This window comes from Cryptosporidium hominis, assembly GCF_000006425.1.
Source record: "Cryptosporidium hominis TU502 chromosome 1 CHRO011023, whole genome shotgun sequence".
Lineage (NCBI taxonomy): Eukaryota > Apicomplexa > Conoidasida > Eucoccidiorida > Cryptosporidiidae > Cryptosporidium > Cryptosporidium hominis.
The window spans coordinates 1-27,815 of NW_667417.1; the positions used below are offsets into that span (position 1 = coordinate 1).

A 27,815-nucleotide genomic window follows, 5' to 3' on the forward strand; every position below is an offset into this window, starting at 1 on the left:
CTTGATATTTTTAAAGGTAACAATGGCCAATCTTGTCTTGAATGTAGGTACCATTTAAACAAAGCACTAATATATACTTCAAGAATTTCCACAGATTTGAAAGATAATAACCGTATTCGAGGAAATAGTAATATTAATATTAGTAACTGCAATAATAATAGCAGTAGTGGTAACAATCAATTCGATGAAATCTTTAAGAATTATTGCAATGACTACTTCTCCTTGCTTGATGAGCATGTGTTTTCAGACAAATATCAAAAATCCAGCTTTGAAATGATCCAAGAATATAGGAGGATTTGCTTATATACTGAAAGTAATATAAGCATCCCTTTAGAATATGGCCAAATAATAGATTACATGATTCTTGGAGAATTTGGATATGGAATAAAATCTGATCATATTTCCTTATCAAGAAGCTTTAAGCAAATCATAACTAGGATTCCTAGAGTTGATTGCTCAATTGGTATTCATGATAGAAACAAGAAGTTCGAGTTTGTATTAAAGATATTTCCAGTTTCTATTGATGTTTTTCTCTCAAACAGATTGATTTGGGATTTGTTTGGAGAATGTACTCTTGAGAATTTATTTGATATAAATAAGGAAGATCACCCCAGTATTTCTCCAGAAATCTCCAATTATTATTGCTGTAGATCAGAAGAGTCATTTCAATGGGATGATCATAATTGCCAGGCTCACCCTCATTCTCAAAATGACTTTAGTAGGATCATTTCTGATATTCCACATGTAACAAAAAGTAATGAAAATTTTGAGGCAGTGACGGAAAATTTCTTATCATCTTCATTATCATCCTCTCCCCCCTTAGCCCTCATAGAGGAATTCCAATCAGATAGAAAAAGAAGTTTATATGATTCCACTCAAGAGATTCTGAAGACAACTCCCATTTTTGTTAGTATTCGAATTCATACAGAAAAACCAAGTACTCAACTAAAAATGTATTCAAAACTGCTTTCAGTTTCAATTGATTCAAGTAGAGTCCAATCAATTAATGAGATCTTGAATTCATTTGAGCTCAGGAATATAAACACAAACAAGAATAATCAGTCGTACCAAGTATCCAATAATATCTCAAATCATCCTTCAACTTTGACCAGTTCGAACAATACAACTATAAATAATCATCCAATGAGCGTTTTGTCAAACACAATGAATAGTGTTGCAGGTGGAAATCTTCCACCTCCAATTTACTATTCACATAACTTGAACCCAACAAACAGTATAGTAAGTTCTGGAGATCAGGCCCAAAATTTAAGTTCCCATATTTTACAGCAAGGGTACAACTTTAATGCATATCCCATAGCAAAGACTCCTTCGGTATTATCTTTCTCGAACTATTTTTACGACCAAAAACAAGAAAAGGGCCAAAGAACAAACTTAATGAACTTATTGAACTTGAATAATAAAACCAAGAATGCAAATCCCAAATCTAATTCTTTGGACTTAAATACCAATCGACTTCTTTTAAATTGTGATTTGAATGATAAGAATGTAATGAATATGCTCAAGTTTGAAATTGATAAATTTTTAGCAGATAATCCGCTTTTTTATACAGTTGTTGATAATATCCAATGTCAGGCTGGAGGAGACAATAACCATCTTAACCAATATAAGCTTCAGATAGAATGTATCGTAGATCAGCTGAATGTTGATATATTCATTAATAACAAAAGATTCTCAAATTTCCAATCAAAAGATATTAACTTTGTTATGTTCTCAAATAATAATCCTTCAAACTCAACAATAATAGAGTTTGATACATCATTCATCCATTTATCGGCTAATAAAGACTTTGTACAGTCGAATGGCAACTCAAGTGTTATTCCAGGTACAAGCGGCGTTGGTAGTGGCGTTGTTTCTGGTAATAATAGTAATTACAATAATCAAATTAACTGTAATATCTCGAATTCCAATTTAAATCCAAATCCAAACAATATCTTCAATGCAAATGGCAATAGTATTGGTAATGGAAATGTAAATTCCAATATCATTGGAGAAGGTGGAACGGGTCTTAATCATAATAACTCAGGCTTGAATGTTAGTTCGGTATCTACGATTGAAAATAGCATTAATGCAACTTCTCAGGAAGAAATTTCCATAATTCATCCCATGTACATTGATGGACATACTAGTCAGGGGCATGGGCATGTTTTATCAATTCGTATAAATATGAGGCAGGTTAGATTACTAGAAGTATATAATATACGAATCTTAGAGAGCGTTGTAATCAGAGTCCATCCAATTCGGGTAAACATTACTCAATATTTAACTTCTTGTTACTATGATATATTCTTCCCACCACCAATAACAAACCAACCAAGCATGAGTTCAATCCAAATTGGAAGTAATACCCAAAACTTTTTACAAATGTCAAATGTTGATTCTGAAGCTGTTTCATCCAAGATAAAAGAAGATAATGCTATTTATGCCGAAAACTCTTACATTATCAATAGTAATACCAATAGTGATATAACAATACCAACAATTGAACAAGAAAATTTTTCTTTAACATTTAATAACCAACAACCACAAAATAATAACACATCAGTAGACACTCAAAACTGCTCCTCAAAAAATATACTTTACTTCAATTACCTTCGAATATCATCAATTCTTGTGGAAGTCACTTATCGTGGATCTGTATCGTTAAATAACGTACTTTTGGAACTTAGCTCTTTCACTCAAAGAAGAAAGCATAGAACCGTAAAGGAAATGGTTGACAAATACATCTCTTTCCTTAGACGTCAAGCTGCTAGACCTGTCATTTCATATACTTTCAAACAACTCAGACATTCTTTACTTCCTAAACACTTCAAATCCCATAAACGTAATAGCACCTATAATTCTCATTATGATATTATCCAGGCAAATATTCAAAATAGTCACCATAATAATGGAAATGAACGTTCCTTGAAAATTGATTCTTCTTATCAAGACCTTCTTTCTGAAACTACAAACAATGGAAATCATTCCAATTACAACAATAATATTAACTCCATTCTTTCTAAAAACGACGATGAACTTCCTAACACTTATCGCAAGATTCAAAATACCAACTGCTCAAAAAATGACTCAGAATACAATAAATTTAGACTCATCTTTGGTAATCAGCTTTTGATTTAATTGTTTCAACTGACTGCTCTGCAACTCCCGCCCACTATTCCTATTGTAATTATCTGCATGCGGCCAAGTACATGCAAAAAAACACTTGCAATATACTGGCATTAGTTGGCGCCATACGTGGGAAGTTTTTTATTTATGACAAATTTCCTGAATTATTTATTTTTTTTTATTTTCTTTATTCTTTAGTTTATTCTTTTTTTAACTTGAAATAGTAATAATATGAGAATTAGGGTTTAAAATTATGATTATTTGTTTTTTTCTTGGATTTTAGAGAAAGAGATTCTTGTTATGTACAATTTGGATTTTAAGTTATCCACATAAAATTAATGTTATTTGACTTTCAAAAAGGCCAGAAATTGAATGAATTGAAAGAAAATGGAAGAACCTAATTATCAGGAGGAATCAATAGAATGTATTGCATCTTGTAATCTTACTGTAAGTTCAAATGATTAAAATAGGTGAAATGCGGATTTTTTTTTTGTTATTAAATGAAAAAATAGAAAAATTTTCGTTATCAATTAAATAAACTAAAATAACTTTGATTTTTATCATTTTTACTAATAATCATAATTTCAGAATGAAAACACTCCTGTTGGAATAATTCTAAATGATACAGAAAAGAAAGTCTTAACAGCATGTAATGACAAGCTTTACTACTTTAATTTGAGTGAGATTATTGACTCATATACTTCATTTCTTGAAAAAGAAGATGGAAGAATTTCCTATTACAAATCTATTCATCTAGGGTAAGATTTCACGAATTTAATCATAAGAAATTATTTTTCAAATTTATCAAAAATCTAATGATTTTTAGAGGAAATATAAGAAGTATTTGTAGAAATAAACAAATAAGAGACCATGTAAGAACCAATAATATGGCTCTATTCGCCTTGAATTGTAGAAATTATCCAGTAAAAGTATATAATTTTGATGGTGAACTAATAACTACTGTATATATGAAAAACCAATTTGAAGAAATTGATGAAATTTATTCACTGGAATTTATATATTCAGAAGAATCATCTATTATTTTAGGAGGAGGAAAGAATTGCGTCCATGTATATGATTATAATTCCGGTAAAACACTTGAATATATCGTAAGTTTAATCTCAATATTAATATTCTTAATTAAAATTAAACTAAATATTCGTAGAATTTCAATTCCAAAGAATGTAAAATAGAAAATTCAAAATGCCAGAAAGGCATTATATCATGTTTATCGCTCAAAACAAGTGGTATAGGATCTTTCTCTGTATTTGCATCAGGGATCTTTCTCAAAAACAATCTTTTTACATGATTTAAGTGACCTACATAGCCAAATTCAACTCAGTGATAACAATTTAAATCTTAATTCTGTAACTGAACTTTATTGGTTAGATGGTTCCTATGATTCTAAGTTTATGGATTATCACTTAATTTCTGGTCATAGAAATAGTGACTACTTATATATTTGGGACGTAAGGAAGCCTAATAATATACTTTTTAAATTAGATAGAGAAAATTTTGGTTCAAATCAAAGATATAATATTAACTTTAAATATTTTGAAGACGAGCTAATATTAACTTATGGAGATTCCAGAGGAAACCTTAATATACAAAAACTAAAATTTAATTATGATTACAATAAATTCCTTCAAAATGTAAGGCAAAGACAAAAAATCAAATTAAAAAGTCAATCCATTCCTTGTATTGAGAGGTTTTTTGATCAAAAGTTATTAGTTACGTTATCTGGTGAAAGATTCACGAGTTGCGAAAAAGATCAAGGATGCACTTTCAAAGTTTGGAAGATTAACACAAATACCCTCAGTTAATTTGTGTTTCTCAAATCCAAATATCATTTTCTGATGGAATCTCATTATTACTTTAAATCTTATTTTCAATTTCAGATCCAAAGTTAATCATTTCCCAAACTTAACTCTTTATTTTCATTCAATTTAAAGTATTATTAATATATGCTTATTATTAGCATTATTATTCTTAAATTTATATTATAAAACAGCTATAAACTTATCTCCTTTTTTTAATACCAGAATTGTTCTTACTATCATTATTAGATAAACTCTCCTCCTGTTCAAGTAACTCCTGAGCAATTTTATTTGCAAGATTGCTTTCAGTTTTCTCTTTTTCCTTGGCTTTCTTCTCCTCTAATTCTTTCTCTTTAGCAAGTCTCTCCTTTTGTAAACGCATTTCTTCTTGTTGTTTTCTAATAGCATTCAGCTTTCTGGCATCCAAAAATATATAATCTCCCCAGGAATCCTGAATTAAGTTTGCTTCATCTCTTATATATTCTACAGTTTCTTTTAGTTCTTCCATAGAATTCTCAACATATAACCACTGCTTTTCTGAAAGAAGTAATTTCTTATACAATTGCATATTTCCCATATATTCTGATGAAATTCTGGAATAATTATCTTGAACTGCCATTGCTGCTCTTAATAAAGCTTTCTTCATTTCAGATACTAGCTCTGGACTTGAAGCTCTAAGTCTTAGACGGAACTCCTCAAGGCCAACATTTTGTGGAGCAACCTCATCTCTTAATTGAAAATAATGTTTCAAATCTTTTTTAGGAAATGTTAATCTACCAGATGAAATAAATGCATCACAAAGAGCTTCGTCTTGGGAATTCAAAATTTCAACATCCTTGAATGAATAATAGACGATTATTCCAAGAAGGAAACATGAAACAATGAAAAATAAGATTTGTAGCCACATATATGTACATATAATAATATATTATAAATTGTTTTTGCCGTTATTTTCTTTCGTTTTTCCTTTAAATCATAAATTAACCACAGCTTTACGTGGGATTTACCCAGTAAATTGTATTATTATTTTAATTTTATTCTTAATTTATATTTAAACTCTGTAGAATTTAAGTTTTCAATATTTTTGAAAAAAATTGAAGAAAATTGTTGTTTTCCTAATAGTCAGCCAATAGAATTATTATTTTAATCCAGAAAAAAGAAAACACACAGAAATTTCTTTATCTCTGTCTTTCTCTCCAAATAAATAAACTTGTTAACTAAAATAACAATTTTACAATATTTCTTAATTTGTTTCGTATTTAATCCTCAACTCTTCGCATCAGCGCCCCCCAACCGCCATTTAATCATTATGCCTCATTTTTTTTCTACTAAGCAAATGAATACTTAGATCTAAACTTACCCTCCAATTGAAAATTATTATTTTTTTTATAACTTTTATATTAACTCAATTGAAAGTAAAAAAGCACTCTCCAATACACTTTTCTCTTAATCTGTATACCAAATTAATTACTAATCCTCTTAATTCTTTTAATTCAATACTTTTTCCAGGATTATCTTTAGCTATCAAAAAGCTATTATTTTTAAGCTTTAATATTATTATTCTGCCCATATCACTTTAAATAAGTCCAAAATGAAAACAAATGCACATAAAAACTGCACCAATTCACCCTCATTTCTCTCTAAAAGTTACAATTTACTTCAAATTTGTAACTTGAATTTTTGACTCTTCTTAACACACTTTCTGAGAAATTTACTCTTAAAATAAAAATCATAATTTAAATTTTTTCTTGATTTTGTTCACACGTAATATTAATTATTTCTTTTATTCAAATTTCATTTTCTCAAAATTGCTTGCATGCATTTGCCCCCCACTTTTAAAACCTCGTCATGCACATTCTTATATACCGGTGTCGCAGTTTTTTATGTGGAAAATTTTTTGGATCAACTACAATACATGCAATTTCGAGAAAATGAAATTTGAATAAAAGAAATAATTAATATTTCTGGATAGAGAGGGAAAACAAAAAAAAAAAGAAGAAACAAAGAGTTCTTCAAGTGTAAAGTTAAAATCAAAATAAAATGGAACAGAAGCGATAACTATATCATCTATTTTAATATTACCAGTGGTCACATAATTTAAACTTGAATAATAATTTAAGAAAAAAAAGGTAAGTATTACTTTTTTTGTGTTGAATAAATATGCCAAATTCGTATTTGTATTTTAATAAGAGCAAAAATTAATCCATTTTTCTTTTTTCTAGATTCTTCCCTTGACTCTTTCCTACACTATTCATTTATTCTCTTAAATTACTATAATATCAATCTCTATTATGTCCAAATATAAGTATCCCATATTCAGAAATATAAAGAATTACTAATATTTGGAAATTATTCAAGTAGTTGGCTCTTTTTGCTCTGATAGTGTGAATATGAATATAAACGCACAGTGGTAGGAATAAATCAAGATAACAAATACAAATTACTTAGAAATTAGCAAAAAGAGGGTCTCTTTGAGCTTGTTTTTGTCCAGGAACTGAGGAGAATAAAGCAGCCTTTGCTGAACTGGGATTATTCATATTTGGATTCTGCATTTGAGAAGATCCTCCTCCAATATTCCCACCAGCCCCACCACTACCACTACCAGAAGATAATAATTGTTGGTTAGGCATAGATTGTTGATTATTTCTAAAATTGTTCTGAGATTGGGAATGTTGCATTTGCTGCTGTCTCATATTTCCTGCTCCAGGTTGACCTCCTCCAGAGAGTTGCATCTTTTGATTGAAGTTATTCTGCATTTGCTGCAAATCACTATCATATTGCTCATCAAAGTCATTGTTAGTTAAAGCCGCAATATTAGGATCTCTCTGGAGTATTGTAGAAGCCTTTTTCAAAGTATTCAACTGATTCACTAAGGCCTTACGTTCTTCAACAATATGATTTGGTTCATTTAATAAATCAGAAAGTCTTTCAGCCTTATTAAATTCATTATACAATTGGAATTGTAACTTATCCATAATTTGTCTAACTAAAAAGTGGCCGATAATCTTTGGAACAGAATCACGAATATTTCTCACAACTATTGAAAAGTAAGAATCAAGTCTTTTTCTTATCTCCTTCAAGAATACCTGAGAATATCTAGTTTTCCTCTTATTATTATCTTTATTTTGAGAAAAAGGATCTTGTGACCACAAATTAGCAGACAAAGAATTAGTCATACTCCCTACTGTCTGTTGAACCTGACTAAATATTTGTGAAGTCTTTGTTTGCTCTTTTTGTATTGGTTGTCCATCTGGCCCCACTTGCATCATATTTGGGTCTTGCATGCCATTGGCGCCCATCTGACCAGCTCTGGCGCCAGCGGCATTTGGATCGTTTGGATTACCTTGTGAGTTATTGTTAATTACACTTCCATGTTCAGTTAAATATTTTGAATCATTTGTGAAAAGATAGCCTGTCTCAGCTTCAACCAATTGTTCAAGAATTGTCTTTGTATTTTCTTTCTCTTGTAATAGAATCTCTTGACTTCTATCTAGTATTTGATCTGAAAGTTTTGGGAATCTACTAAAGACCTTATGTGCAACCTTTTGACTAACATTCTCCAAAGCTGAAGTAACCTTGTCTAAACATTCCATAACAGGAGCTTGAATTTTTCTTAAATGAGGTAAAATTAAGTATTCAAACATATCAGGAGAAGGAAAACCAGGCATTGAATCTCCTTCATGCATTCTTATTGCAGCATCAATGTCATAATCTGTGAGCTCTGAAGTTACATCATTTTCAGTATACTCATCTAAAAGTTCATTAAAAATTACTCTTATTTGAGCCCCACTTGACATTCCACCATCACTTCCATGGTCAAAATAAGTTTGAAGTCTCTTATCATATTTTCCACGGATTGTATTCTTAATCATCTCACAATAATCTGTTATCATTGCCCACATTAACTGAGTTCTATCACTGCTTTCTAAAGGTACTGATTGTCCAAACTCATCTAATCTTGATGATAAAGTTCTAATTCTTGCATTGATTTCTCTTCTAATATCTGGTAAGAAAGTTCTAATATGTTTGAATAAAACTTTTGTTAACTTTGAAACTAGATTCTTTGTACCAACTAATTCTGGTGAAAGATTTCTATAAACTGGATGTGTTGAAAAGAATGTTGCTTCATCTTCTAAAGCATCTTTTATCGATTTCCCCGCCTTTAAATCTGCTGAACTTCTATTTTTCACACCTGTATACCCTAATCTCAACGGAACTTCATCTCCATGAAGCATTTTTGAAGCATCTGTACCTCTATCCATTAAGTCTATCTTAGTTACAACACCAATAGTTCTCAAACCTTTAGGATCCACTCTTCTAGAAAGTTGAAGAGCATCAGAAGTTGACATATCAGCATTAGCTGGAATTACTGCTAGAATTATTGTTCTTGGATCTCTTGCATATCTTATTGCCATATCTCTAGTTAATTGTTCAATATTATCACATTGATCACTACCTTTTAATGGTACCCTTGTAATACCTGGTAAATCTATTAAAGTTAAATCAGGGCATTGGGTACCATATATTGTTAATATTATTGGATCATCTACAATACCTTTATTTTTCCCTGCTACTTCATCAGTAAGACGGTCAATTTCTTCTCTAACTTTCTCAAAGTCTGTGAATTTTTTATTCTTATCTTTTTCAAATACTACATAAGCTTCATCAATTCCATTTTTACTTGGAATATGTACTAGACGCATTTCAACAGGACGTCTGGTTACTATTCCTTCTCCTCTAGGTAGAAAATCAAATCCAACTACAGATTCTAATACACTTGATTTTCCTGAACTTTGTGTACCAACAACACAAATCCTAGGGAGATTAATGTACTGTTGTAGTCCCACATCTCTGAGTTCATCCTAGAATTTTAATTAATTAAAGATAGTTATTATTGTCAAATATTTGCACGCATGCATGCAATTTTTAATGTGGGGTTTAGAATTCAATTTAAATTCATCCACATTTCATCTTCTTTTTTTTTAGAAGAAAATTATTAATACAAACTTACCACCAGGCTAATTAGTTTTCTCAAGTTTTGGTACATTTCCAAATTAATTCAACATCAATTTGCTTAATGTCTTGATTTATTGACTTTTAGTATTTATTATTATATATATCTTATGCTAACTTAAATCCTATTTCTACTAATATCTCATTAATTGTCAAAAAATGCTTTTTTTTTTAAGCTTAATTATTTTCACAGATTCTTCGAATTATTATTTATTTGTTTGCCAATATATTTATATTTTAATTTAAATATGTCTATAATTATTATTGCTAATTTAATTTATTATTAGACAAATACTTGGGCATAGTATACGTATTCTCCCTCATATGCTTATCAGTATAATGCAATAAAATAACATTTTACAAAAAAAAATTCTCAAACTTGCAAGAATTTGACATATCATTTTTTTCTTCACCTTCATAATTTCAAACATTAAAACCTTAATTAAATTATCCTTTTGTTTATAAATAAAATATCAATTCCAACTATTTTCTGTCCCCCCCCATCTCCCTCTAACTCATTTTTTTATTAAGCTTTAATGATAATTAAAGAAACCATTGAAGGAAAAAAAACCAAGTTAAAATGTTCAAAATATATATGTAGATAAATATATTTTAATTATCTTTTCTTTTTCATGATATCTTATTGTCATTTCTCTTTTTAGAAACAAAAAACATTCCACATAATTATTGCATGTAATGGCGGGAACTTGAATTATAGGCATTGCCTTTTAGGCGGGAATTTTCTGAATAATTAAAGGAAATGCATGTATTTAAAATAGATGAAAGAAAGAGATTATGATAGTGAAGTAAGAAACATGTATAAAAGATAATAGGAAATAGAAAATTAGTTAAAAATTTAAAGTAGCTATTTTATGATTAAACTTTAAGATATATTTAATTCTTATATTTAAAAAAAAAATTCTTGGAATAAGAATTAATAATTTATATTAAAAATGAATAATATACTCTGTATATATAATAAATAAATAATAAACAAATGAGATTTTGAGTTGCTTATTCAACACTAGCTTCTTCAGCTTCTTTATTAATGTTCTCTATTTGTTGTTGTATTTCTTTGTTCAAAATTTTATCTTCTGTAGTTTTTTTTTCCCTCTGACCAAAATTACGTTGCAAAAACTCGTCAGAATCACTTTGTTGTTCTTCTTCATCTGTAGTCATATCAGTATTTGTGCTATGTTGTTGACTTAAATTGGAAGGATAACCTGAAGTGATAGTTTGTCCTGGAGTTTGTGGGAGTGTTGGTGGTGTTGGTGTTGGTGTAATTGTTGGTGGAAGTGCTGGTGGAAGTGCTGGTGGAAGTGTTTGTGGTGGAAGTGTTGGAGTTGAAATTGTTGGTGTTGGTGTTGGAGTTGGTGGAATTGTTGGTGCTGGAATTGTTGGTGCTGGAATTGTTGGTGTTGGAATTGTTGGTGTCGGAATTGTTGGTGTTGAAATTGTTGGTGTTGGAGTTGGTGGAATTGTTGGTGCTGGAATTGTTGGTGTTGGAATTGTTGGTGTTGGAATTGTTGGTGTTGAAATTGTTGGTGTTGGAAGTGTTGGTGCTTTTGGAGTTGGTGGGAGTGGTGGGAGTAGTGGGAGCGTTGGTAGTGTTGGTACCTTTGAAGTTGGTGGGAGCGGTGGGAGCGGTGAGAGTGTTGGTGCTTTTGGAGTTGGTATAGGAGTCGGTGGAACTGTTGGTATTGGAATTGTTGGTGTTGAAATTGTTGGTGTTGGAAGTTTTGAAGTTGATGGGAGTGTTGGAGCTGGTGGGAATGTTGGAGTTGGTGGAGTTCCTGCAGGTCCCGATATTACCGAAGCTCCTTGTTGTATTGGTGAAGCTGGCTTTAAGCCTGATGATGTAGTTGCCCCTGAATGACGCATTTCCTTTTCCTTTTCAAGAGCTTTTTCATGTGCCTCATTTAAATCAATACTGCTTGAATCGGTTAAAATTCCTTTAATATCATCTCCTTCTCCGCCAAGCTCTTCCAATAACTTATCTTCAGCCCCTTCAGGGGCTTCAGGGATAGGAGATAATTGACTTGGAAATGTTGGAGATGGAACTCCTGGGGTTGTTGGAGGCGGTGAAGGTGGAAATGCCGGCATTGGTGGAGTTGGTGGAGAAGATGGTGGAAGTGTTGGAATTGGAGACGATGGAGGTGGGTATTCAGGCTTTGGTGGAGGTGGTGGGGGAGACGATGGTGGTGATGGAATTGGAGACGATGGAGGTGGGTATTCAGGCTTTGGTGGAGGTGGTGGGGGAGACGATGGTGGTGATGGAATTGGAGAAGGTGATGATGGAATTGGAGAAGGTGGTGATGGAATTGGAGGAGGTGGTGGTGGAATTGGAGGAGGTGGTGGGGAAAATGATGGTGGTGGTGGAATTGCAGACGATAGAGGTGGGTATTCAGGCACTGGTGGAGGTGGTGGGGGGGACGATGGTGGTGGTGGGATTGGAGGAGGTGGTGGGGAAAATGATGGTGGTGGTGGAATTGGAGGAGGTGGTGGGGAAAATGATGGCGGTGTTGGAATTGGAGTCCCTGCAATTGACGAAACTTCTGCAGGTGAAGCAACTCCTGAAACTAGTGAAGGAGCTGTAACCATTGGACTTCCTGCAGCAACTGGAGTTCCTGGAGCCGTTAAACTTTCTGGAGTCATTGGACTTCCTGTAGCAATTGGAGTTTCTGAAGCCGTTGGACTTCCTGGAACTGATGAAGGAATTTGAGTTTCTGGAACTTCTAAATTAGGCTTTGATTCTTTAACTAAAGAACCACCCAATTTCTTCCCAAGCCCTAATCTTTTCTTCTTTCCGTTTGTTTTTGGCTTTTGCTTTTTATCACTCCTTGACTTCTTTCTGTCTGCTCCCTTTTTCCCATGCTTTCTAGAAGCAACTCCTTTACCTTGTTCTGCATCTGATGACAACTCCGAACTTGAATATTCTTTGTTCTCAGTCTTTTGTATTCTAGACCTTAGTTTATCCAATACCTTTCTTTTTTTCAACTCCCTTGATTTAGACCATTTGCTCCTAAATTTCTCTATTTTCATCTCATTAATTACACTATTTGCAACCAAATCTATTATGCTTTCGCTTGAACCTTTTTTATCATCTTCTAATTCCACATTTTCTTTACCTATTTCTTCTCCTTTTGTAATTGTGTCATCTCCTTTTTTCCTATCCATCTCTTCTTTAATGGCTTTCTCCTTTTCTTTAGTTAAATCCAAACTACTTGCACTTGTGTCAATTCCTTTAATATCATCACCTTCTCCTCCTAATTCTTCGAGCAATTTTTCCTCCGATTCCCTTGCTGACTTTTCTGAACCCTCAACTCTCACTGTAACTTCTCCTTTAGGTATTTTTCCTTTCTTCTCCTTGTCCTTCTCTTCTTTAATGGCTTTCTCCTTTTCTTCAGTTAAGTCCAAACTACTTAAACTTGTTTCAATTCCTTTAATATCGTCACCTTCTCCTCCAAACTTTCTCAATAATTCATCCTCAGACCCCTTACTTCCCTTCTTAATTCCTTTCTTACTTCCTTTCTTACTTCCTTTCTTACTTCCCTTTTTACTTTCCTTCGGCTTTCTTGATATTTTAATTCCTTTCTTGGTCTTCTCCTTCTTGGTAGCTTTTTCCTTTTCTTTAGTTAAATCCAAGCTACTTGCACTTGTGTCAATTCCTTTAATATCATCACCTTCTCCTCCTAATTCTTCTAACAATTTTTCTTCTGATTCTCCTGTAGAGCCTTGTGAATAATCCCAAGTCTCAAGTCTCCCCACCCTGGACTTTTCTTTATTGATTCTCCTCATCCTATTTTCTTCCATTTTTTTCCTTCTATTAGAATCCAAAAGGGATCTTCTTAGTCTTGTTCTCGGCCAAGAAAACAATAATTTCCTTTTCAAAAGCTTAATGGATTCTTCCATTCGTTGATTGTAGTATTTCTTTAATTTAATTGCTTCTTTAATATGAACAGAAATCTCCTCCCTTAGTTTCGTCCTAGCACTTGATGTACTCTTACTCTTCCTTTGACCAGAAAGTCTTCTAAACTGTTCCAATTTATCATTTAACTCCGTTCTTAATTCTATCATCTTCGCTCTAACACTTTCTAGTTCTTTATTATTCGTACTTGGACCAGTTGCTATCTCCCTTTCCACAATCATTATTGCGTTGGAAATCCTGGTAATCATTAAAGAATCAGAAGGCGCTTGCTCATTTCCTGAACTGTTTGAATCACTAGTAAAACCAAAACTACCTATTTCTGAATCTACACTTGCGTCACTTGTTTGAATATCGCTTGTATCTGTCGTAAAACTATCCAAGTTCAATCCAGGAATAATGGTTTTCATTGTATTTAATACCTCACTAAATTGCTCCTTCTGCTCTTCAAATTTCTTCTTCATATAACTAAAACGAGAAGTGGTTAACTCTAATAACTTCATCTTTGCTGAAATCTTCCTTTCTAACTTTCTAATCCTAGTATTATAAGCAGAAGTTCTTGCCCTCTCTCTCATTCTTGAACTGCTCTCTTCCGTTTCTTCAGTTACTGCTACACTCAAAGAGTTTAATCCACTATTCAATAATTCTCTTGTCCTCGATAACAAATACATATCAGAGTTTATTCTTTCTGTTGTTCCAATATATTCTGATAATTTTGTTATTATCTTAGCTTGCCTTCTTGCCATTACCTGACATTTCTTTATAATCTCTAAATTTAGCTGTGAATTACTTCCAACTTGAGTAAATGATAAGATTGCCAGTAAAGACTTGATTCCAGCTTCCAAACCATCAATATTGGTTTCAAAAACTTCCAATAATAATTTAGTTTTGACCAATAATTCATTAGAAAGTGTAAGACAGTGAACTCCTGCTCGAATAGTGTTATCTTGATAAGCAACTTCCTCCTCAAATCTTAACCTATCAAGATTTACTTGGCTCTTATAGTAGGCAGTAAGACTCTCTAATTTTTGCTCCTGTTGAACTGCTGTATTTAATGTTGAGTATTCACTTTCAAGCAAGACTTCATGTGACGATAATATCAACTTTTCCAAAGACAAAATCATCAAAAAGTATGTTTGATTAACCCTGTAATAAAGTAAAGTTTGATTAAACAATTCCAGGTTCCTTTTCAGCAATGACTCGTAACTACTTGCCATGACGTATCTATTCATCTTCGTCTCACTCAAATTCATATCCTCCTTCCTTAAATTGACCATGATACCCTGACATTTCTTCTCAAGCCTACGATAATTTTTAAATTCTTGCTGTATTTTCCTCAATAAATCCTCGTAACTTTGAGAACTCATTTTATTCTTACTCTTTTGCTTAGATATCTCACCTTTCAAGAAAGAGTAAAAAGACTTCTTTGCTTTGCTTAATTCGGTCTTGCATTTCTTATATTTATTATGTATATTCTTTCTTACTTTATTTATTCTTTCCAATTTCTTTTTAAAGTTCTTTCTAATTATTTTAGCCTCAATCTCAAGTCCTTTTGTTACCAGAATTGATCCTGTTAACTTCTTAAGACATTCTTGATATTGAGCTGTCAATCTCACTACGTCCGATAAAATACCCTTTGCATCATTGATAAGATTTGTATTTGCAATATCTGATAGCAAACCTTCTTTTAAATCAAGCATTTTATCTAAACTACTTTGATAAGACATACACTCAGACCTCAAATTCTTTATCCTAGAACCTTCCAACTTCAATAAATGTATTATAGCAGTATAATCACTTTCTTCATTTATGTACCCAAATCTCTCATCACTGTCAACCATTATTTGTGTGCTTCTCTCACCAATAGAAGAGCTTTTTTCTAACTCAAATTCCTCTTGAAGGAAGAAATTAGATGTGAATGGAAATGTTGGTCCAACTGTACTCTTTATTAAATTCTCTTCAGACTGTAATTCCGTAGGTTTATCTTGTGCTGGCTTTTTCTTCTTGGGTTTTGACAAGGAAACAGGTTTAGTCTTTCTTTTCGGAGTAATATTTGATGATTGTATCAATTCTTGTCGCAAATAGAAGGGAATCTTCATAGCAGCTAAACTGAAAGCTGAAGGTGCAGAATGAATTTTGGCTGATAATAATCGCCTACGAGCTTTACTTTTAATAGGGAAAGTTCCAGTAGAAGATTGAACTTTAGATTGTCCATATCCTGAATGTAAATCTAATGATGGATATTTTTGACTTGACATTTTCTTTAACATTTTAACCCTCCTGGCAATAAGAGCACTCTTAATCTTTAACTCTCTTTCAGTCTTAGGCTTTCTCTTAAGCTTTAATTTCTCAAGTAAAGCAAGCTTTCTAACAACACGAGCTGATCTTTTCTTGGAAACTGTTTTAAGGTTTGGAACATTTGTAATTAGAGAAAGTTCTAGTTTAGTACCAAAACTAGCCAAAAACGACTCATCTACACGATCACTTTTAGTCTTCATTGCTCCCAATATCTTATTTGAAATACTCTTGGACTTGGATTTTCTCCAATTCTTTAGAATCCCTAATCTTAATACAGATGAAGAAAATATAGGACGAGTATTATCCGAGGTTGGAGCAACAAACATCTCTTGTAATTTTTGGATTTCCCTCAATTTCTCAGAATTTAACTTTTTGAGTTTGGTATGTAAGATTTGTCTAGATGTTTGAATGCTTTCAATGGATTCGCTTTCAATATTGAATAAGTTTGGGATTGGCCCAGAATGTGATGGGATATCTGTTGGACTTTGAGAAGGAAATAAATAGGTATGTCTATTAAGTGCGTCCAACATAGCATCGGTTTTGGCTTGTACATTACCCCCATCCAATAATTTCTGATTTTGGGAAAGAGGATAAGTCAAGTAATCTCTTTGTCCTGGAACTTTGGAAAAGATATAACTTCCATCCAATTTATCAGAGTTGATTTCAAAGTATTTCTCGGCGTTATGGATTTCGTTTTCAACTGAACTAATTATAACTAATGGATCCAAAGAACATGCAACTTTTGGTGTTGCAATTACCTGTTTAACAATACCAGTATGCATTGAGAATATATTTATCTTAATTGGATCCCTATGTTTGAGCTCTGCAGTGAATTCTATGGTAACTGTTCCCAAAAGAGTCTCAGCTCCCTCTTCTCCACTAACAAACATCCCTGCAATAACAAACATCTCGACAGAATATTTCATTAAGGAAGAAGTATAGATGTTGTAATCCTCTAATTCACCAAACTTTCCAAACAAATACAAAAATTCCCTGGAAAGAAGATATCTAATATTTCCATAGCGATACATAGAAACCATTCTAACTACATCCATACTCAGAAAATCCATATTCCATGGTCTTGGGCCGAATATCTGGATCGCTTTCCCAGTGTAACTTGCGGCCTTCAGTTTAATCCTTTTCTCGTCACTCTTCATGTTATTCCATCCTGCAATTGCTAAACCCTCCCATTTTGGTACTGGAATTTGGTTTTCTTCGTAATTTTCGAGATGTTGTTTCTCCATATTGTAAATATAGGTGTTTCCAGGGACACTTCCACTTCTAACCCTCCTTTCAAAATTTGACATTTTTGTTTTGGGAGCCATATTGCTTCTGAGCAACAATTTTGAATCATTTAATCTTTCTAATAAATCATTTTCTTCTCTAAGAACCACCTCTTTGGGTCTTTCTTTATCCTCACCCTCGTTAGGCTTAGGCAAAGATAAATTTGGTAATAAGTCTAATTCAAGGCCAAAACTTCTCATGTGGCCTATTAAAGTATTTCTTAATTCATCCAAAGTTTTAGTAGCTTTAATCTCAAAAATCATTTCACTCCTCAAATTTGATGGGATATTTTTACTGTTGACCTTTATCAAATTCAGACTGTTTTTTATATGTTCTTTTAGCAGCCAGTCACTAACCTGGCCAAATCTATCGCTTACCAAAATATCGTTTGGATGTCTTTTATTTAAACCTGGTCTGGGAACAAGATAAGAAGGAGTTGAATTGCATTTTATAACTACCATAATCTCTTCCATGTAATCCTTATTCCCGTAATACCCTGAATTTGTCTGGCTAGTATTCAAGCCTGAAGATTTACCATATTGTAGCCACCTTTCGCTAAGCCAAACAATTGATCCATCACATGGAGAAACAATATTCTCCATATGAGTTTTACCTTCCTTGGTAATTGAAGCTATCGCAAAAGGAACGTTTTCCTTGACAAGTGTGCCCACACTTCCTGTTAAGCTTGCCCCAACATTCAAGTTGAGCTCTAACTTAAGTTCTGAATCACTGTAAACGGGTTTAATTTCAGCAACATAACCACTCCTTAAAAAGGTATCCAATGAACTCAAAAGAGTTGATGACGAATTCTTATATTTTTTTGAATATTTGAAGAGTGCTGAAACATGAAGTAATCCTCGAAACATAATTGATAGATAAGTATTTGAATCTATAACAATGTCATCCAAATCGATTAGATTCATTTCTGGATTCTGTAAACTATAATCTCTCATCTTCCAAAACAAAAATCTTATGTCATCATGCTTAATGCTTTGATTCTTGAACAACTTTGTGCAAGCTAATATATTCGTTATAGTCATATGAGTACTACCAGGGCCCAATATTCCACTATTCCCATTTTCATAGATACAAGGAGATCCCAAAAATAGGCCTACTTGAACCTCATCCCTATTACTTTCCAAAATGCGGAGGTCAGTCTTCGAGCCATCCCTTAAATTATGCGCTTCAGGCTCAGCCAATCCTATAAGTAAATTGTTTCCAACGACAAGCTCTCCTCCTCCTAATATGGAGCCATTATATCCCATTTCAATATTATATTTGACATTTCCAGAGTGTACTATCTCAACATTTCTCTTTGTATCAAATACAGTTGTTAAAGGTTCATTACTTCCAGAGCTTGTACTCGGAGACTTTAACCCAATTCCCGTACAAAGACTCGAAAATAAGAACAATGTGACTGCGGTTGAAGTGAGTAAGAGTCTACCCATCCTCCAGTCTTCTTACCTACTAATTAATTTCTTTTAGGAATTCTGGATTTGTAGACACTTATTTAATATTATACAACTTTCTTTAAGAACCTTTTTACTCAAAAAGCTTGTTTCCTCTAACTATCTTGATTCATATAACTTAACTCGTAACTATCTTCCTAATTTTATATATATCAGTAAGATATTGTGATAAACAGCAACACCCTGTTATATTATCTTAATATAAATATCAAATTCCTCCAATTTAATAACATCAACCAAAAAAAAACTATTCTATCGACTTGCCACCCTTCTGGATGTGTATGCCGTTAAATCAGCAAATCCATGCAAATTCTGCTTACCCACTAAATTGCATGCATGCAAGCGGCAGATCTATTAAACTTCTACATGCAAGTAGATTGATTGGGCGGGAAATCGCTGGGGGGGTGGAGATGAGAAATTATAATTAAAAAAAACTTAAAGCTAATTTGCATGTGGCGCCTAAAGAGCGGTAAGTCATTGCTGATTCAATACAAAACTTCTGAATCACAGTGCTCAATATTATTCTAGAGCAAGAGATTTTTCAATGTCGCCGGACTAAGAAACAACCCTTTAACTATATAGCCTCATATCAATAGTATTGAATCTGCCAAAATAAGAAAAGCAGATTGCATTAATCAAATAGCTTTTGAGAAATTGTTTGAAAGATTTAATTAATAATTAGAATTTCTTGTTAAGCCAATCCATACAAAGTAAGGTTATCATTGCATGTGGAGCAATTCTGAAATAGTACGTTAGGTACCCTTTAAAGAAACCACTTAACCCTTGGCTCTTGTATATGTGTGTGATGACTTTACTATAACTATTCAAATTGTGATCCTCGCGTTTTGTTATTAAAGACTCAGAATCCTCTCCATCAACTGTCTGTTTTTGTATTTGGGTCTTTATTGTGTCAAAAGGGAGGGATACTACGCTTGCAACGGCACCCGAAAGAATGGATGAAAGAACCTTAACAAAAACTTGATTCTTGTCTGGTCCTGTCCATCTATAACATACTTCAATAAAATGGTCAAATGTGGCAAGCATTCCCATATTAATTGACATTGCTCTAATAATAGAGGGTATAGATCCTTTCCACATTGAAAAGAAACCCTCTTCTTTAATTATATATTTCATTGCTTGTAATACATTTTTGTAGTATTTTTGTTTGCTTAAAGGTAACAGAGAATTTGTTTGTAGCCTGATAAGTGCTAAATCTACAGGATTGCAAATAAATGAAGAAATACCCCCAGATGTTAACCCTATCAGGGCTTTAACTCCAAGAGACAGATTACATACTTTGTGGCCCTGATAAACCATTTGGTTCTTATAGTAATCACATAATAACCTGAAAATTCCCAATCTCGCAGTCGAATAAGTTAGTTGTCTGATTAGACCTGCATCTAATCCCTTATAAAGCCCCAAAATTCCATTCTTGTTAATTATATCTCTAGCTAAAGAAAAAGGAGTTGGTTTTGAATATCCTTCAAAGTTCTGTAATTGCATTTTTATCTTAACAATGTCTATTGGTTGAATCTAAGAGTTGAAATTATAGATTAAAGTTAATTAAAATAACAATATTAAGTAAAAACGTATATATGGCCTCCACTTAGTTTTCATGACTCTCAGATTCACTAAAAGTCTGAAACTCAACTTTATAATCCTTTAACTTACACATATTGTCGCAATACATCCTGAAATTCCTCCATTTATGAAAGGCCTTAACACTCTAAACCATCTTCTTACCAACCCTTCTTTCAACAATATCATTTTTTAACAGCTATTTAAATCAAATAAGCTTCAAGAAAAATCTTAATATTCTCTTCACCTATTTTTTATTTTTACTCGTCAAATACTTGATACAAACAAAAACATTCTTATTCTTTACTATTTTTTTAAAAAAAATTGCAACACTAACATAACTAAAAGGTTCATATACTAATATTGTTAAATACAAATAATATACCACCCTTCATAACCAAAAACATGAAACAGTTAAAATCTTATTCCAATTAATCGCTTTGCCTTATTTTAGTGTCCGCAAGACATTTTTTGGTCATATTACATGTTTTTGGCGCCAACTCCATTCCAAACATGTTGAATAATTTGAGTTATTTTTAAAAAAAAAAGTTTGGAATTGCCGCCTTTTCCTTTAGAGAATAAAAAAAAATATTAATCAAGTTAGGAGAAAAAATAAAACCAAGGGAAATTCGAAATGTCATCTTTGAAGCACTCAATCCATAGGAGAGTGCACTTGGAGAGAGCGACTCCAGTGAACAGACTTCGATTTGGGATTTTAGAGCGTAAGAAAGACTATAAGATAAGAGCAAAAAGGTATCATGAGAAGGAAAATCTCTTAAAATCTCTATCAGAAAAGGCAAGAACAAGAAATCCAGATGAGTTTGACTTTGGTATGGTGAATTCCAGACTGGAAAATGGTAGATATAAAAAGATTGGATCTGACCTATCAAACGGCGGTCTTACTAGTGCTGAAGAGAGAAAGCTTGCGGAGAGTCAGAACCTGACATATGTCCATTTTAGAAAATCAATCGATAATAAGGTAAGTTGTTTCACTAAATCATTCCCTGTTTGTTTCTTTTGTTTATATTCTATTAGAAAATTGAAAGAATGGAAAAAGAGTTGACATTATTTGGCCAAAATATGCAAAGAAGCCATATTTTTTTTGATGATGAGCACGAACAACTAGAAAGTGGTTCACAGAGAAATAAAAGCAATACAAAGAAACTCAAAGATTTAGATTCACTTTCGAATTTAGAAACTATTCCGAAGGAAGTTGTCAAAAATATTACCAAATCTTATAAGATTTTTAATGATACAATTGCTAGATCACAGAAACTAGAAAAAGTATCCAAGCATCTTGAGCTACAGAGAGACCTCAAATCTAAAGGAAAGAAGAAGAAGGTTGTAACAAAGAATGGAAATACTGAGTATGTATGGTACCCAAAAAGAAAAAAGTGACTTTTTTCTCTTTCTATTTTAGTTTTCTTATACAAGCACTTTTTCCCTGAATATTCCCGCCCTTTCTTCTACTCGAGGGGTAATTTTTAGATTATATTAATTATTGTCTACTACATTTGTTCTTGAAGTCCTAACTTGAAAGTTGTGGTGTTGTCTTGTGCTTTAGACTAAACTCTTACAAACTTTGCTTGTCTATAGCACATTCCAACTTGCCTAGTATATTAAAGAATATTTATTTTAATACTAAGAAATGGCTTACCTTAGCCGAAGATTAAAAGCCCAAACCATTACACTATTCTTCTTTCTAATTGCTTTCATCTCTTTAAATGAATTCTTTTCTGAAGCATCATCTACGCAACAAAAGAAAGAACCTAAAAGTGTCCGGTTTGTTCAAAGTGGGCAACCCCCATATGTATTATCTTCAAGACCAGGGCAATACTTTAGACATCTCCAGACAACTGTAGAACAAGATTCTAGCTCATCTCCTGATGAATCTTCTTCAAAAGAACAATCACGTACCAGATCTCTTGGCCCAAAGTATAGATTTGTTCATGCACCAGTTGGATATGAAAAGTCAAAGAATGCATATTTAGCCGAAATCCAATCATTAAAGGAGGCAAATGAAAAATTAAATGAAGAAGTTAAAACTCAGGCTCAAAAGATTAAGGCTTTAATGGCTGAAAACAAAGAGTTGAGAGAAAAAATTGAGGGTGAATTAAAAAAGACAAATTCATCAAATTCCAAGGTTAAAAGTTTAGAGGAAGATTTAAAGAAGAAAGAAAGACAAAATAATTCATTCTCAAGTATATTATCCCAAAAGGAAAAGATTATAAGTGAACAAAGGGCAGAAATAAAATCATTACTACAAAAAATCCAAGATAAAGAAACATCTTTGGAATCTAAAGAAAAAGCATTATCTGAATTAGAAAAACAAATAAATAATAAAATTGAGTATATACAAGTGAAAGAAAGAGAACAAGAAAAAATCAAAGAAGAAAAAGAATTGGAAGCATTGAGATTTATGGAAAAGATTGAGAATCTTTCTGCCAATGTTAGGGAAAATGCATCAAAACAAGAATTACTAGTTAGTGAAAAGAATCAACTTGAAGCTAAGATCAAAGAATTAATGGCGGAAAGAGATAATGCAAATAAGGCCCTGAATGAATGTCTTGAATCTCTTAATGCTAAAGAAGTCAAGAATGAAGCAGAGAATGTTCCGAAAGAAACTCAGCCAGAAGAAAAAAGAAGAGCTTTATATAATCTTGTATTAAAGCAAATGGCTAGTCAACCAATGAAAGAAAGATGGGTGAAAGCACCTCCATTTAAACGTCCTGAAGGAATTAATGTAGAAAGTGGCTTGGTTCCTGAAATAGTTAAGGTCTTTAATTCACTTAAGAAAAAAAAAGAGAACGAATTTAAAGCCTTTGTAACTGAAAATGGCCTTGAAAATGAAGATAGTGCAAAACAAAGACAATTGTATGAAAAACACAAAGAGAAAAATATTGTAGCATCTCCAGCTGGAATCCAACAATTTACCCGTTTTAAGAAAGAAAGCGTTTCTGATTAATTTGTCAATTTCATTGCAAAAAAAAACTTTCGTGATGGCGCCATTGCATGGCTTTGAGCGCCTTTCAGCGGTACGACATGCAAAACGGTAACTTTATTTATGCATAGCATTATAATGACCAATAAGTAATAGAATAATATAATATATTAATAAATATAGTTAAATGTACATATGTATAAAATTTGTCTATAATTTGCATAAAAGATATAATGTTAGAATTTTTGAATACTAATTTGAAAAATAGGCTATAGGCTTTAAAAAGATTTTATCAAAGGTGGCTATAAATAGGTAATAGAACAAGAGAGCTGAATACTTTTTGGCTTAAAAGTTGTTAAATAAACTGAATAATGGCTTAAAACTTAAGATCACCAAGCTACGTTAATAAATTGTAGAAATTATTATAAACAAAAATATATATTTATAATTTGATAAAGCTTTTTCTTCTTTCCTATCTGTTTTAAATCGATTTATGTGTTGCTCTCTAAATTAGCAAGAATTAAAGATTCCAAAATTCATATATCAGAAGATATCAATTAGAAGGGAAAAATGGTTATGAAATTAGAACTCAAACTTCCAGGTACTGATGTTGGAATGAGAATAGCTTTTGGTCACCTAGATGAAAATTCAACTGGGTCAAGGACAAAAGCTTCCTCTTCTTCTTCCTCCTCCACTTCCTCTCCTACTCTTCCCTCTAAACAAAACTCTGGAGCGAAGATTAAGGTAATAAAGAATGACCTAGAAGAAAGTGAATGTGAATGTGATGATTGTTCTGGAAAAGCCAAAACTAAGGAAAAAGCTATTTCTCATAAAGATGATGATCAATATTCTGTTGACATGGTAACCAAGGTATTTGCATCACTTATGCAGTGTACAGCATCCAATATTAATAACAGTCAGTTTAACCAAAATAATAAACTTAATCAGAAATCTAAAGGATTAAAACAAGTCAATTCATCCAAATCCAATAATAAATACGCTTCTGATAGTGAAGATGACCCCTTAGCAAGAGGTATTCTTGGAAAAGGATGTTCATCTGACTTCTCGGTCTCCCAATCTCTCTATCCCGATGATATCCTAGTTTCTTATGAACCCAGAAGGAAGAAGTCACCTAAATCTAATAAAAGTCCCGCCAAAACTAAATCTGCTCCTTTGAGTAGCCAAGTTCAACAAAATACTAAGGATCTTAAAGATGTAAGAATCATCCCTATCAACAAATCAACAAATGCTAAGATTCTACCCAATAGAAAGTTCAAAGAAAGTAAATATGATATTTCTTGTATTTCAGTCCCAACTTTCTGTAACAAGGCAAAACTCATTAGTTGTTGTAACGCCAGACTTATTCCTCAAATTCCTAGATGTGATCTAACCAAACATGAAGACGAAAATCTGATGATTTCAGTTCCATCCGCAATTTATCCAGATAATATTATTCTCACATTAAAAAATCCAAAACCGAAGAAAAATAAGAAAAAGTAGCCTATGTCCATACATACCAATATGCATGCGCACACAACTTGGCGCCCAAAAATTAACTTCTATATTACAAATTATTTATATAAATGGCTCATTAAAGTATATTCATTTAAACAGAGAATTAAAACACTAGAACATCAACAAAAAAAAAATTATAACAAAAAAAAGTCATTCTTTAATAGAATATAATACCAGGGGTCACAATTCTTTTTACTTTTACAACATCTTACAATCATAAAATCCCACTTTATTCATGTCGACAATGTCATAAGGGGCTTTTCAGAAAAGGAAACAAAATAATAGAATGAAAACCAAATATAGGAGTTTCAATAATAAACCTATTTAGATAACTAAAATTAAGAGCTAATTATTTCTGAAATAGACCTGAACAAAATTACCTAAAAGAATTCGTGTACTTATTAACCTAGTAGGACTCCCTATTCTTTTTCCTTTTTACTCTAAAAACCTTAATAAAGTATATCCTAGTCTTTTCCTTCCAAAAAACCGACCCACTTTGGCGGGAAAATAGGAGCCAATATTTTAGCTAAATATTTATCCATTTCAAAAGGTGTTTGTATTTACTTTATCAAATACTTTTATTTAAATTTAAACGTCACCAAGAAGTTTTTAAGAAGGTCCAGATCCTTAATCACATCTATTTTGATGACCACTGTTTAAGTAGGTGTTGCTCTTTAGGCCTTGAATCGCTCAAATTCATAATACATGCAAGTGTAAATGTCTAATCTTAATTAATTTTAGTAATAATAAATACAAACTCTCAAAACAAGCAAATAATCAAAGAGTCTGAGTCATATATGGAAGGTATTGACTTGATTTATCTAGTTTTTTCTTCTCATTCTTCTTTGTTGTTTATTTGATGGGCTTGGACTCGAACCTTTCTTATCTGAGAGAACTATTGCGCTTTCACTTCTACTGCTTCCATCATCTGAAGATTTTGATTCAGAAAAAATGGTTTCCAAAGCTGAACTACCATAATATTCCCTCTCAAACCTTACTGCATTGTCAAACCATTCTCTAATTTCAAAGTAAGCCCTCTTTAAAGATCTTCTCAAATCCTTATTTTTCTCTTTAAGTATTAACTTCTTCAATAATTTCATTAACTTTGTTCTTTTTGTGAAAATACTCGACTCTATGTAATCATCAGAGTAAATTAATTTGTTTAGTTCTGGGTACTTCAAGCTATCTAATAAACTCATCATCTCTAAATCAAATCTGTAACTGCTCAAGTCATACTCGAAACCTGAAATTAATCTATTATAGAAATCAAGTTTCATATCATAATAATCCAGCTTTTTAAAACCATAAATTCCGATCGGTTGCTCATCTTCACCTAGTTTAAACTTTGGTAAGTAAGTATATCCAAATCTTGACAAGATACCTCTTTCCTCTAACTCTTTAAGTTTCAAAGAAGAACTTGGTTTAACTCCACGGAAGTGTGGATAGAAATACAACTTATCAAGTACCTCTCTAACATACATCAACTTTGTCTTTTCCTCATGAATCTTGAGTAAAATTCTCATCTTAAGCTCATCATTCTCATTTTCATCAATAATCTCATCCTCTGGTAATGCTACTCTATTTAGTACAACAGATAAGGATTTACGGTGTCTTGAGACCTCTCTAATCAAAAAGGCTTCCAACTTTAACAACTCTGACATTCTCTCCTTTCTATCAGCTACTGCAATGTATAAATCTCTAACATGGTCCTCAATAATTGTCAAAGCTTCCTCAAATACTAATTTTACTTTGCCCTTAAAGTCTGTGGAATACTTAGAAGCCTTCTTTGACTTATCTGAGCCCTTCCCGCTCTTCTTCTTACCACCCTTAGTTTCTTCTTCATCATCTCCCTCATCAGAATCCACAAAATCGCCATTCTTTGGCTCCTCTATATAATACCTTGTTGAAACATAGTTGGTATCAATCAACTTCTTAAAGTCAGAAGCTTTCCTATCTCCACTAAAAATACCAAATGTCTCACTATCCAAAGTCTTAGATATCTCTGGATTCTTTTCAAAGTCATCGAGTTCAATTCGGGTAATATCAACATTACCAACTTCATGTGCATTTTGTAAAAGATAATCATTCAATTTTTCTAACTTGTCCAAATCATCCAATATCTGAACTCCTATTCTCTGCCTCTTATCCAAAGATTCTAAAACCTTTGAGGTAATCTCATCTTCCAAAGAGCTAATCTCAACGTTAATCAAGCTTGAATCTCTTATCAAATCATCACAAGCATCCTCTAATTCTCTAAAGTTATCATGGCATTCCTTTCCAATCCTTTGCAACTCTTGAAGATTATTTTCATGCTCATTCTCAACCACATTTTTCAATTCATCTCTATTCTCGAAGAAAGAACCAAACTTCTTATTATCTGGCTCACTTACATACTTTGAAACGTCAATTCCTGTATCTGATCCTTTTAAAGCACTTGAAACTTTATTCACATTCTCCAAAAGTGCCTTTGTTCTAAGAACTGACTTAGACTTATTCAATTCATCTAATAACTTCTTCTGGGATCTAATATATTCATTTCTTTTTTCTTCATACCTTTTCAATAATTGTGCACTGCGCGCCAAGTGAGCCGTGATTTTTCCCGCCATTTCCTTTTTCTCTAAATCATCTGAAGTTTCAATATGGTCTCTATATTGAGCAAGAGTGCTTTCAAATTTATCAAAGCTTGAAACTTTATCATCAATTGCAGAGATGAATCTATATGGAGATGGAGCTTGAGAGTCACTAAGTTTCCATCCTGTTGTTAAGAAGTTTTCTAATAGATTTTTGTGTGGATAACTTAACTTTCCAAGGTATCCATTTAGGTAGAAACTATCTTTGTCAGAATAATC

At 32.4% G+C, this 27,815-nt stretch overlaps 12 protein-coding genes across 12 annotated transcripts; 7 read left to right on the plus strand and 5 right to left on the minus strand.

Annotated features, from left to right (window-relative positions):
* Positions 1-273: 273 nt before the first annotated feature.
* On the plus strand, positions 274-3,138 carry Chro.10065 (hypothetical protein). Its single annotated transcript, XM_662635.1, has 1 exon — positions 274-3,138. The coding sequence occupies one exon, from the start codon at positions 274-276 to the stop codon at positions 3,136-3,138; it is 2,865 nt and encodes a 954-aa protein (XP_667727.1).
* An 803-nt stretch (positions 3,139-3,941) lies between these two features.
* Positions 3,942-4,319, plus strand: Chro.10066 (hypothetical protein). Its single annotated transcript, XM_662636.1, has 1 exon — positions 3,942-4,319. One exon carries the CDS (start codon positions 3,942-3,944, stop codon positions 4,317-4,319), a length of 378 nt encoding a protein of 125 aa, XP_667728.1.
* Positions 4,320-4,538: 219 nt separating this feature from the next.
* On the plus strand, positions 4,539-4,949 carry Chro.10067 (hypothetical protein). Its single annotated transcript, XM_662637.1, has 1 exon — positions 4,539-4,949. The coding sequence occupies one exon, from the start codon at positions 4,539-4,541 to the stop codon at positions 4,947-4,949; it is 411 nt and encodes a 136-aa protein (XP_667729.1).
* Positions 4,950-5,145: 196 nt separating this feature from the next.
* Chro.10068 (hypothetical protein) lies at positions 5,146-5,850 on the minus strand. The annotated part of the gene is made up of 1 exon (XM_662638.1): positions 5,146-5,850. One exon carries the CDS (start codon positions 5,848-5,850, stop codon positions 5,146-5,148), a length of 705 nt encoding a protein of 234 aa, XP_667730.1.
* A 1,537-nt stretch (positions 5,851-7,387) lies between these two features.
* Chro.10069 (dynactin 4 (p62)) lies at positions 7,388-9,646 on the minus strand. Its single annotated transcript, XM_662639.1, has 1 exon — positions 7,388-9,646. The coding sequence occupies one exon, from the start codon at positions 9,644-9,646 to the stop codon at positions 7,388-7,390; it is 2,259 nt and encodes a 752-aa protein (XP_667731.1).
* Positions 9,647-10,970: 1,324 nt separating this feature from the next.
* On the minus strand, positions 10,971-18,911 carry Chro.10070 (hypothetical protein). Its single annotated transcript, XM_662640.1, has 1 exon — positions 10,971-18,911. The coding sequence occupies one exon, from the start codon at positions 18,909-18,911 to the stop codon at positions 10,971-10,973; it is 7,941 nt and encodes a 2,646-aa protein (XP_667732.1).
* A 699-nt stretch (positions 18,912-19,610) lies between these two features.
* On the minus strand, positions 19,611-20,435 carry Chro.10071 (oxoglutarate/malate translocator protein). The annotated part of the gene is made up of 1 exon (XM_662641.1): positions 19,611-20,435. One exon carries the CDS (start codon positions 20,433-20,435, stop codon positions 19,611-19,613), a length of 825 nt encoding a protein of 274 aa, XP_667733.1.
* Positions 20,436-21,144: 709 nt separating this feature from the next.
* Positions 21,145-21,573, plus strand: Chro.10072 (hypothetical protein). The annotated part of the gene is made up of 1 exon (XM_662642.1): positions 21,145-21,573. One exon carries the CDS (start codon positions 21,145-21,147, stop codon positions 21,571-21,573), a length of 429 nt encoding a protein of 142 aa, XP_667734.1.
* Positions 21,558-21,908, plus strand: Chro.10073 (hypothetical protein). The annotated part of the gene is made up of 1 exon (XM_662643.1): positions 21,558-21,908. One exon carries the CDS (start codon positions 21,558-21,560, stop codon positions 21,906-21,908), a length of 351 nt encoding a protein of 116 aa, XP_667735.1.
* A 250-nt stretch (positions 21,909-22,158) lies between these two features.
* Positions 22,159-23,475, plus strand: Chro.10074 (hypothetical protein). Its single annotated transcript, XM_662644.1, has 1 exon — positions 22,159-23,475. One exon carries the CDS (start codon positions 22,159-22,161, stop codon positions 23,473-23,475), a length of 1,317 nt encoding a protein of 438 aa, XP_667736.1.
* A 546-nt stretch (positions 23,476-24,021) lies between these two features.
* Positions 24,022-24,951, plus strand: Chro.10075 (hypothetical protein). The annotated part of the gene is made up of 1 exon (XM_662645.1): positions 24,022-24,951. The coding sequence occupies one exon, from the start codon at positions 24,022-24,024 to the stop codon at positions 24,949-24,951; it is 930 nt and encodes a 309-aa protein (XP_667737.1).
* Positions 24,952-25,787: 836 nt separating this feature from the next.
* On the minus strand, positions 25,788-27,572 carry Chro.10076 (hypothetical protein). The annotated part of the gene is made up of 1 exon (XM_662646.1): positions 25,788-27,572. One exon carries the CDS (start codon positions 27,570-27,572, stop codon positions 25,788-25,790), a length of 1,785 nt encoding a protein of 594 aa, XP_667738.1.
* Between the last annotated feature and the right edge of the window lie 243 nt (positions 27,573-27,815).